The sequence below is a fragment of the Rattus norvegicus genome, chromosome 2 (genome assembly GCF_036323735.1).
Source record: "Rattus norvegicus strain BN/NHsdMcwi chromosome 2, GRCr8, whole genome shotgun sequence".
NCBI lineage: Eukaryota > Metazoa > Chordata > Mammalia > Rodentia > Muridae > Rattus > Rattus norvegicus.
In genome coordinates, this window is record NC_086020.1 from 90,781,726 (window position 1) to 90,793,805 (window position 12,080).

General features: G+C 35.1%; 1 protein-coding gene across 7 annotated transcripts in view; it reads right to left on the bottom strand.

The window, feature by feature from the left end:
* Positions 1 to 12,080, bottom strand: part of Tgap1l1 (GTPase activating protein testicular GAP1 like 1) — a 135,231-nt gene that overhangs the window by 61,841 nt on the left and 61,310 nt on the right. For all 7 annotated transcript variants that reach the window (XM_039103586.2, XM_039103587.2, XM_039103588.2 and 4 more), the window contains 3 exons: positions 9,306 to 9,415; positions 7,834 to 8,023; positions 4,219 to 4,456 (listed from right to left, as the gene is read on the bottom strand). In XM_039103586.2, coding sequence (XP_038959514.1) covers positions 4,219 to 4,456; positions 7,834 to 8,023; positions 9,306 to 9,415 — 538 coding nt within the window. The remainder of the gene's footprint in view (positions 1 to 4,218; positions 4,457 to 7,833; positions 8,024 to 9,305; positions 9,416 to 12,080) is intronic.

Sequence of the window (12,080 nt, forward strand, 5' to 3'; positions counted from 1 at the left end):
ATGGGTGAGGTCAAGGGAATATGGCAGAAGATGGGAGGGAAGCAGGTAAAAAAAAATCACTTAGATAATTGTGTTTCTCCTAATATCAAAAGTGCTATAAATTTTATAATGCTTTCAAAGAATGGAATCAAAATGGTATTATAGGATGGTCTAGGATTTTCACTATATAAATGTTACTGATTCATGAGCATGGGGGAATTTTTCCATGATGTGATATCTGTTCAATCTGTAAGATTTTTTATTCTTGTATTGGGTTGTAATTTTTTGTTTTTCTTTTTGTTTTTTTTTGTGTTTGTTTCTTTTTAATTATACAAGTCTTTTACATCATGTTAGAATTTCCCCAAGTAACTGAATACTTTTGGAGTTTACTGTGAATGGTGGTGTTTCATTGATTTACCTTTCATTAAGTCTGTAATTTTTATAAAGACGGAAAGCTCACTTTGTGTGTTAATTTTGTATGCTGCTAATTGTTGAAAGATTTTACAAGTTATCTGAGTATACTTAATGGATTATTTAAACTCACTTAGGTTTGCTGTAATATAAACTTCAAAAAGATATTTTGACTTCTTCATTTCTAAACTGTGTCTCCTTAGCCTCATTCAATTTTAATAGTTTTCTATTTCTTTACAAATGCTGTATGAAACAAGAGTCCATTGAGTATGAATAAAGATGAGTACAGCAAGCCTTTGGTTCCGTAATAGTTAATGCATAACTAGGTGATAGGCAGCACACACTGTAAGGTAATTCTAGGGGATAGAATCACTATCATCCTTGTAAAATAAGACAGTTACTGCTAAATGTTCTTCACTTAACACAGTATGGTAAGCGTTTTCTTATTACTTGATATTTCAACCTTTAACATTTCAGACTATAATCATTTAAAGCTAATTGCAGATGTGGAAAGAAGAAAATTAAAAGAGTCAAAAATAAAGGAACTGTACATTTATATTTCAATCTTTTACATTAATGCTAGGAAAATGAGTTGATCTTGTCAGAGAGGAGTGAAAATATGAGACTTGGACAAGTCAAAGGACCTGCATGGACGATCCTAAAAAGAAATAACAAGACACCAAATGTTGAATTATAAAGGGGTACTTAGGCATAACATTTATTTTTCTGAGAAACCAAACGAAAAACTCAGAACTATGTTAAATTCTGTGGTAATGAAAATACATTTAAATCTAATCAAAGCACAGTTATTTTAAACTGAGCTGTTTGTGTCACTTATTGCACTTATTCGGATATTTTGCCACACTGTTTATAGTCGTATTTGATATGCATTACAGGTGAATACAACTATCAATTGCTTCCCTAACATGTCAAACTGCCTACTGTTTTACCTACCTTAGGACCTTGACTTAAGGCAGGAGGCTGCTAAGACGTATCTAGCTAGAATCAGTTGACTGCTGAGACATCCTTGTAATTTTTATTTCACAACTGGCTTTCAAGCACCCAACATTGAGAGAAATCCAAGTGCTAACTAAAGCAACTGTATTTTGGGGAAAGTCACATGAAATACTTCAACAATCAATGTATTTCTCTGTCCAGGATTGAAATCATGGCTTGGGCTTGGAATCTAGTCTGATTTATGTAGCTGGTTTGGTCATAATCATGAAAACTGATCACAGTAATTTACTAAATTAGCCAACTTCCTTACAGCATTCTAAATATTAGTCTTATATCAACCAATAAGTCGGGCCATCATCACGCATCAAAGAAGCCTCTTTGTACAGAAAATGGAGACCATTACAGAAAACAAAAACTGGACACAATTACAAGGTGCTTGCATTATGGAAAATCCAGCACCAGCAAATACATGTACATTAGAACTAAATGTTCTGTAGCTCAGGGACCATTGTAGAAGAGGGGTTACAAATAGTGTAAGACCCAGCATACTTGAAAGTCTGTTTTGAAATCGCCTCTCATATAAATAGGTGCAAAATCACAATAATAGCAACGTCAATGCAGTGTTAAGGCAATGGTCAAAATTTCACTTGTCAAAAGTTAAAGGTAGTTAATTATGACTGACTGAATATTATTTTTTTTTTCAGAAATAACCTGCATATGGATTGTCTTATGCACTCTGTATATCATGGAAACCATGTTCACAAACAGAACAAAATGAACTCAAGCAATATTCACATTTTTAAAGATACAAATGTACATATAAATGAAAACATGCATAAAACAATATTAAAATGCATTTCAAAGGGCAGTGACTGTGATGGACTTAAGGAAGAAAAGTCAGGCTACAGTGCTACAATTCAGTTTTTGATAAAAATTTAAAATAATACTTGTATTAAATGAAAACATTGTGTACTTATAGTAATGGGAGTTCAGGAGGGACCAAGAACGGTAAATGTGGAAATTATCAATTTCTTTACTGGAGGTTTTCTCTAAGATTTCTGTATCTCAAATTTATATTACAGATACTTTTGAGATACACAAACCATGAATTAAGAATATTTCATGTTGAGGTCTCAGGTGATGAAGGGTAATACAACAAATATACTGTATGCTTCTGTGAATTTCTCAGTGTATGTAATGCGTGCATGTGTGTATGTGCATGTGTGTTTGTGTGTGTGTGTGTGTGTGTGTGTGTGTGTGTGTGTGTGTGTGTGTATAAAACTCATGCGGCTCCCATCACAACTGATGAATTTAAAGCTTATTTAGAACTTTGAACTGATTAACATTTGAAGAGATCCTCTAGTATTGGTCTTTCTCAATCTCTCACATCTTTTTTTTGTGGGGGTGAGGGAGGTTCTTTACTGAACATTAGTGAACAATATGTCAGGAATATTTTGTCCAATAAACTTCTGTTAATTACTGTCTCCAACTGCCATCTCCCTTCAGGTGAAGTTTCTGGTTTAGAGATGATTGTGCTACAATACCTATTTTGTTTGTTTTTTAATGTATGTTTTGATGACCCAAATTCATGTCCCAAAGCCTGTATTTCAATTCCTTTAGACACTGGATTATCTTTTCAGGTCATTTTGCATATTCTACAGCCATGATCCACCTCTATGTGTGAGGATTAATTTTGATTGTTAATAGAATTGTATTTATACCTTTCTATGGCACAGGATTCTATGCAGAAATCTGATGGATTATTCAGTGTCATTAACTTTTGGCCACACATTGGTGGTTGATGTGGAAAAACTAATACTATAACTGGGCTGTAGAGGCAGAGCCTGAAAAACGCCCTTTTCCAAAGACTGTGGAGGACCATGAAGAAGGCACACTGGAGTGTAAACAATAACTTATTTAATAACATTTGTTATAATAGCAAACAATGTGAAGCATGCAGCCTAAGATAAGTATTGTAAGTGAAAACTATTTGTAACTAATATGGTGAAATGTGAAACAGAAATAGGATCTTGCAATAATTCTTCTGCTATAATTAAGTGGGAGGTAGAAGGGAACATTAAAATAGAATGACCTTAGACCTACTTAACTCATCCTTTCCTACTTACATGTGGTAGGTGATCTGTTTTGTCCTGCTAAATGAAACATTAAATGTCACCATCAGACAATCACTCTGATCATAGATCCACCTCACTTCAGATAAGGGTAATATTTCAGTATACTTTCCTAACTCTATACAAAACACTACTTGAGTTAAAAATGTATTTGAATTTGCAGGGAACTCCCTGTTAATCAGGTGAGTTTTAGTCTCCTCATCATAACTCACATAGGCTTTGTAGTGGATCCAGTGCAATTTAATATTTGTGCCAATGCCAAGCATTTTGCAACTTTGTTCCTCATAGGAAGTTAAACATTATTTTGCACTAGGGTAACCAAAATTGTTGACAGTGGTGCAAGGCTTAATCTTGCAGAATACTTAATGGATTTGTATATCAAATCATAGTTTCTAAATGATCTTATCAAAAATAATAATTTACTACCCAAGAAATCTTTTATGACTTAAGCACCATGGGAAGAAATGGGAGAAATTATAGCTGATAATAGTTTAGGATTCTCTAGATAGTGTATCATGCTTACCTTTATGTATCCTTATGTGAGCAAGTATATATGTGTATACATATATATATATGTATATGCATATATTTAAGTATAATTTAAGTGATGTTTAAAAACTTTTCCCATACTCTAATATCATATTTTGTCCCAATGCATCTCTGATACTTACAAATTAATGAAATCACAAAATTATATCATCCTTCCATTCATTTGATGAGTAAATAAACCTTGTCTTACCTGTAGGACTTTCCTCCTGCAGAGCAGCACATGAAATATTATTTTTTTTATTGTTACCACATGCTTTCCAGTTGTAGCAAGCTATGACTTTGGTCATAACAGGTGATATGACAGAAGAATTTTTTGATTCTTTAAGCATCCTTAAATCATCAGACTTTTTGTCAATATGTTTATTAAATATATCTTCATTTCCAAATATTTTATGGTAGTTGTCAATCATGATTTGTATAACGGACAACTATAACACAAGGTAAAAACAAGATTGTCATTTCACATAGTTTACAAATTTAAACTGAAATTTAAAAATGAAATCCAATATTATCAGGAAACTAACAGATGCCACAAACAGATAGGAACCCATGAAATGAAGTTCCTGAAATGAAGACTCTAAGTTCTTTGCATTTTACCAACCTTGTTAAAATTTCATACCTATCACAAAGAACAGAAGAACTAATTAACCAATGCAAAATTTCAGAAATGATACGCTGCAAAAAACTGTGAGTGAACCAAATTAATGACTATTATGTGTTAATGGTTTGTGTGTGTGTGTGTGGGGGGGAGGGTAGCTGTTTATTGGGATGTTTTGAATGGGAGGCCTCTCTAGTTCCAAGCCTCACAATATGCTCTCATTTACAATGTTCTGGTGCCTTGGCCCTCCTGGTGGAAGTATGCCACTGTTTAGCATTTGTAGTTACAAAGATAGGTGCCATTTCCAATGCACTTTCTCTGCTACATTTTGGCTTCCCAAGGTAAGAACCATCAGCTCTCAGCTTCCTCTGGTTTTGCTTCCTTTCTGCAGTCCTGCTCCTCTGTCATGGCATTGAATGGCAATACTCGCTCAGCATTTGTACGTCCCAAATAACCACTTACATTAATAAGTTTTCCTGGTCATGTTGTTTTATTTTTTTATTGGTTATTTTATTCAATTACATTTCAAACATTATCCCACTTCACAGTTCTCTTCCACAAATCCTGTATCTCCTCCCTTGCCTCAATTGCAGTGATCTATCACTTGCCCACACACTCCTGCCTCAAAAACATAGCATTCCCCTACCCTAGGACATCAAGCCAGGACTAAGTGACTCCCCTCCTAGTGATTGATGCCAAATAAGACAATCCTCTGCTACATAAAGACCTGGAGCCATGCGTTCCCACATGTGCAGTCTTTGGTTGGTGTTTTAAACCTGGTGTTTTATTAAGGCAATAGAAATGTGACTGAGAGAAAAAGTTGGTGAGAAGAGGGAGTCTTAATTGAGAAAATGCCTACATTAGAGTGACCTATTCTATAGTGAAGTCTAAGGGATATTGTCCTGGACTAACCTTCGAATTTGTAGGGCCCAGTTCTCCAGGATAGTGCCACCCTTTTGTTATTAGTCAGAAAAAGAAAATGAGATATGAGACAGGAGGCAGTGCTCCTACTATGCTTCTGCTTCAGTTTATGCCTCCCTGTTTCATTTTGGGCTTTGACATTTCTCAGTATTTAACTAGTAACTGCTAGTATACTATTGAGTGTAACCTGTCTTCCATAAGTTGCTTTTCTTCAGTGTTCTGTCACAGCAATCATCAAAAATTATGGTACGTCTTAAATTGAAAAACACTGATAAATTAATTTTCTTCTGAGATGATGACTTTGGTTAAGTAAGCTCTATTCATCACATATGTTTCTGCCCAGCATGTGTCTAAGATTCCGTTTGAGTAGTCCTGCACAGGATAGTCTTATTTTATATGCAGATTGTACAGAATATTTTTCTTGTTTGTTTGCATACTTGACCATATAAAAGAATGTATTTGAAAAGAACTGTCCATAACTAAAGAATCGTTAAATATTATTAAGAGTGAAAGATGCATTTTATTGTTTAATTTTGACTAATCATGCAGTTTGATATCGGCTTGGATTTTATGTTTCCATTACCGTGGTAATTAGAAATTAAATAAAAAAGCTATGTTTTTAGTCCAAAGCCAAGTTGAGTCTTGAGTAAGAATCCTATTCAAGCTATCCCTTGTGCTATCATCCTCCATTGTGAGTAACATCATTATATCTTCTTTCTTGTGGACCTAGTACCTGAGAAATGCTAGTTAACATGTACCTTGCTTTCTATCATATATACAGTTTCTTTGTCTTTTTTTCCTTTACATAATATATGTCCTTTATTGATTCTCTGTAAATTTCCAATCATGCTACCAAGTAACTCTCATTTCACTTTTTAATCCTTTCATATATTCCTTGGAAACCATCCTCTCTCACTAATTTAGAAAAATTAAAATTAAATAAAAATTTGAATTTAATATTAAAAATCAAATTAAAATTTAAAAAAATTAAAATACAGTGTGTGAGATGTGTTGTGACATAAGTGGTCACACATTATTCCCTCTTGTCCAAACAGATTTTCTTGCAAAAAGACATTGAAATGAGTCACTGGTCTGGTTTCAGCACTCTCTATTTTACCATACTCTCAATACTGGAACCTCCCTGAGATGCCTCTCCTTTTATATCCTGGTATCTTGCTGTAGCCTTTGATCACTGTGATCCTTCAGCTTTGACTCTGCAGGATCTCCCCCATCATATGCTCCAGCAGCATGAACTAGGCCCCCTACATATATGTAGCAGATGTGCAACTTGATCTTCTGGTAAGTCCCCTTATACTTTGTGTGCAGGCTGGCTCTGACATTTTGTCTACCACTGGATTGGTTTCTTTTCTCTGGGCTGCTTTGTATGGCTTCAGTAGAAGGTGATGCACATATTCCTGTTGTGAATTGATGTATCAGAAAGAGTTGGTGTCAATGGAAGTTGTACACTACTGAGGTAAAGAAGAATGGAGGGAAAATCGGGTTGTCAAGATGGGATTTGGAGGAAGGGACTGAAATCAGGATATAAAATGAATAAACTCATGAAAAATATTATGTATATGTGTTTATAATAACAGTAACAGCTAAAATATACCTGAGTAACATAAAACTGTACCTGAAATGGGTTAGTGCTAAAATAATAGAAAGCATACAAAATAAAATACACCAATTATTCATCATTACTTATCTATACATATACATATACGAATACATGTACATATACAAGTACACTTACACCTATATGTACACACATAGATACACATATATATATATGTGTGTGTGTGTGTGTGTGTGTGTGTGTGTGTGTGCAATGTGCTTAAATAAGACCAGCAATTCACATGATGTGAATAGTTAGTAATATAATAGTCTCAACACTATGAAACACAACTAATCTATACTCCAAAAATAGGACTACAATGGAAAAAAAACAAACAAAACCTAGGTAATCTTGATCTTTTAAAATTTCACTCTAGTCTTCTTGGATTACCATTATAATGCAGATTATTGTTGGTTAAAACATCAATATAAAAACCAATCCTTAAGAAGAAAAAAGAATGAACAGTAGAAATAAATGATTAACTTACTTTATCTACATTAAAAATCTCCCTTCCCAAATCTTCCTGAAATAGATAAATACATATTCTACTCCACTCCACAAGAATGCAATCCTAGGATTTCCTGTTAGAGAAATGATCCTTACAAAGTATTGCTAATTACTGAATAATAATTAGACATTTGTTCCCAAGGGCAAATTTCAGATCCCCTTACCTTCTTCCTTAAGATGTCATTTCCAAATAATGAGTCTCTCGAAGTCAGGCCCCGTGATCCACATGGAGCTATGCACACAGATAACCTGGAACGGTCCAAATTATTCATGGAAGAATCTTTTACCATTACTAATAAACAGATGAGATATTTTAATAGTACAAAGTTTGGTTCTGGAATCTGATGTAAATGGCTGAACAAAGAAAAAGGACAATTTTAGGTTAGACCATCTTGAAAATAATATAAGTTAGAAATCTAACTACGAAGAACAAATAGGGTAAATGTTTTGTAGACATACTCATAGTATAATCAGAATTCAAAAGAAGTTAGTATACATAACTAGAGTAATATATAATATGTTTTCTGCAAATCACTTTTCTGCACAGCAGCACGGAAAAGCATTTTTAAAATTATTTATGAATGTCAGTGTACTAGATGTATGACTGCTACCTACAGAAGCCAGAGGAAGTTGGCAGGATCACTGTTATCAGAATGAATGAAGATTGTTGTAAAACGTGTATGTTCTATGTGTGAAAAATCCAGTGCTATCAAACAGCTAACCATCTTTCTTGCGTCCATGAGGACAAATTTAACATCTAATGTACTATAAATCCATGAAACAGTCTTACAAGAATCTAGAACATAAGGATCAGAATCACACTCATTATTCTACTTAATGCACTGGTATTAGAATGAATGAAGGTTTTTTGAAACCCATGTGTGTTCTGTGTATGAAAACATCCAGTGTTTTTCAACAGCAAAACATCTTTCCAGCCATCATGGAGTGGAGACACATTTAATATCTAATGTAGTATGAATCCATGTAACACACTTGTGACACTATAGAATATAAGGAGCAGAAAGCACACTAGTGATCCTACACAATAAAATTATAAAAGATTGCAAGACAGAGATGCAGTGCTCCTGGGTTGCAATGGGAGTTCAAATCTCTGGTTAAGTATGAAATCATTCTATGGAGTATCACACAGAAAAATGATTCAAAGAAGTCAAAGCTATGCCTGACCTAGATGTCTCTACATATTCATAGCTCAGAAAGATCAATTCAGTAATAGATTCATGTTCTAATCAATGACATATATTGACCATGTGAAATATTCCCAATACTGTGGTAACAATTCAATGATGCAAGAAACCCACAGGTATTATATGCACATACTTCTTTTGTCTCACACATGAACTAAACCAATACTCTAGCCAGACCTGAACACAAGGTGTTACATAGACTGTCTTCTAAATCAGGACATTTATAAAGAAGACTTCCAGGTAAAATTGCAGACATGGTTCAACACGATAGCTTGAGAAAGAAGAATGTGACAATACATGTCTGAGTGAAGGAAACCTCTTGGCATAGGACATCATTGCTGCTTGCAATACTAGAAACACAAGCCTATGAAACTTACAAAAGCACTTCTTCGATATTGCTGCAGTTCCCCAAGTGTATACTGAATCATTACCTTTGGATGACATTAATTTTTTCAGCCAGAGTTCCTTCTTCTGGGACGCAAAGCCAATTTTCATATACAGTCAGAGTAAGTGAGGTTCCATCAATGTTAATAATAAAATCCTTTTTTATTGAACATAAAACAAAAAAAGTAATGGTCAATATACATTGTAGAGAGTATTTGAAAAAAATTTAAATTAACAGTTTAGACCAGTCATTCTTGTCTTGTAGGCTATAATGATTAGGGGGTCACATATCATATATTTTCCATATCAGATATTCTATCTATTTTTCTTTATACTCGTATCAGGAACAACATTTGCATTATGAAGAGATGCAAAATGAAGTGTTCTTTATGAATCACAAAACCATGAGAAAATATATTAGTGTTAAAGGATTAGGGAAGTTGAGAATCAGTGGTTGAGAGCCTACTTCCCTAAAAGACCCCAAACTGACATCTCCCCAGAATCTTGGATCAAATGTGGAACCTAAATGTGTTTTCTTACCTAAGACAAGAACCAATTAAGCAGAGTCCTAGTTGCTATAGCAATGAAATGAAACTACAGTCTGTTCATATTGCCTCTCCTGGCTTCTAGTCCACACCACTCCTTGCAATCATAGATCTGCACTCCAATTCCCAGACCAAAGCTCTCTCTGCCTGAAGGAAGGCAGCTCCTATGTGGAATATCCAGAGAGGAGCCTATCATAACTGCTCTCTGAAAGGCTCCAACCAGCAGCAGACTGAAATAGGATGTAAATAGCCACAGCCAATCATTGGATCTTATGGATCAATGAAGGACTTTATGGTAGAAATGCAGGAAAGATTCCGTGCCCGGAAGAAGATAGGAACTCCATAGGAAGAGCTACAGAATCAACTAAGCTGGTCCACTGTGAGATACTAAAGGCTGAACTTCCAACTGAAAAGGCAGCAGATGCTGCAGCACATTTATAGCAAATGTAAAGCTTAGTCTCCATATGGGTCCCCCAACATACGGAGCAGGGGCTATACTTAAGTTGTTGACTGTGAAAACCCTTCCCCACCTGAACTCAGGGGCAGAAGTTATGCTAACCCTGAAGAGAGTTGATGTGCCAGGGAAGGAGGATAACCTAGGGCCCCCGACGCCTTAGAGAAAGAATGAGGGGAGAAGATGTGGGCGGCAGCATGTGAGACATAAAATGAGTAAATAAATGTAAAATAGTAGTAGTAGTAAGAAAAGGAGGAGGAGGATGATCAGCTATTTCATATTCCAACAAAACAAACAAACCAAAACCACAGGCCTCTTTTTGGAATTAGGCAACTCTCCAAGTGAGAACACTATAAAATACCTCCTTCTGCTTGTATAATTGGGTGAATATTTATTTTAGTTCACACAGAGTAAAGCTGTAATATACATGTATACCTCTGTTTACAGACAAAGGTGGAATTGTGGTGAAGTGACTTACTTGTTTGCTGTGTGAGAAGGTCTCACAGTTTCATATCTTTTCTTAAAATTTGTATTTATTAAACTATCAAAATTTAGTTGTAAGCATCAGCTTTTAATCCCTTCAGACGCACCAGAAGGGGCAATTCACCCCATTACAGATGTTTGTGAGCCACCATGTGGTTGCTGGGATAAGAACTCAGGACCTCTGGAAGATCAGTCAGTGTCCTTAACCACTGAGCCAACTCTCCAGTCCCTAGCATCAGCCTTTTTTAAGAACAGAAACTGTCTTTGTGCATGAAATACCACAATAAACTTTTATTTTTTAATTATGATAGAAATTCAAAAAAATGGAAGAATCCCAGGTGCTCTTTCTGGTACCTGTAAATTGCTTTGAATACACATGACTACCTTCAGTCACTGATCTTAACTATTCTCCCCATAATGTGGTCCCACTTTTCTGGCAATTTGAACCAGACATACTTGGCAAGGTCGAGGGCCAAGGAGGGCTCATTGGGTTCTTTGCCTAATGTTATTAAGCACAGTTAATCAAAGAGCATTATCTTTTTGCCTGATATCTGGGCCATAGGTCCACATTCTTCTGAGAGGTGAATTCAGATCAAGGCCCAAACAGAAATAAAACAAAGATATTTGCTCTAGAGTCACTGCAGCTCACTAGCAAATTAGGAGTGATAGACAGGTTAAATGCAGCTTAGGTTAATTCTTGACTACTTGACATGGAAGTAGGATGTCAGTATCTGGCAAAAGAGAAAGTGCTGGATTTTTTTTTGATTGAAAAGGAAAACAATTATATTTATCTAATGGACAGAGGCCAATATTAAACATTGACAGCCTATTGTAGGTCAGTAGGGATATTTATTGGTAAGTATTATTTAAGACATGAATTTTGTAAAACACACTTGTATCACTATTATTACTTGTCCCGTTATTACATCACAATATATGATCAGAGGTGAATCAGTGGGAATATATGTAATGTCAACTAAAGCCGATCTGATATATGAGGATGTTAAATGCCAACAGAAGCTATTCACCTGTGTCTTTGTGATGAATCTTGTGACATTCTAAACTTTTTAAGCCTTTTATCTGCCATGTGTCTTATCAAGAGATCATGTGTCCATAGTTCCAGGAAACAGTCATCATCATGTAATTTCAAGGACAGAAAACACATAGGCATCTCTAGTGGCATGCTTAATGTTGGTGAAGAAAAAAAACCTTCCTTACCTGTAGTAAGGATGCTAATGTGTCTGACAGGATAAATTTGTTCACACAAAGCATAAATTCCTAACACAGTTATACTGTGTTATAATGTAGATGCTGTAATGTAGATACTGGACAGTAAATAT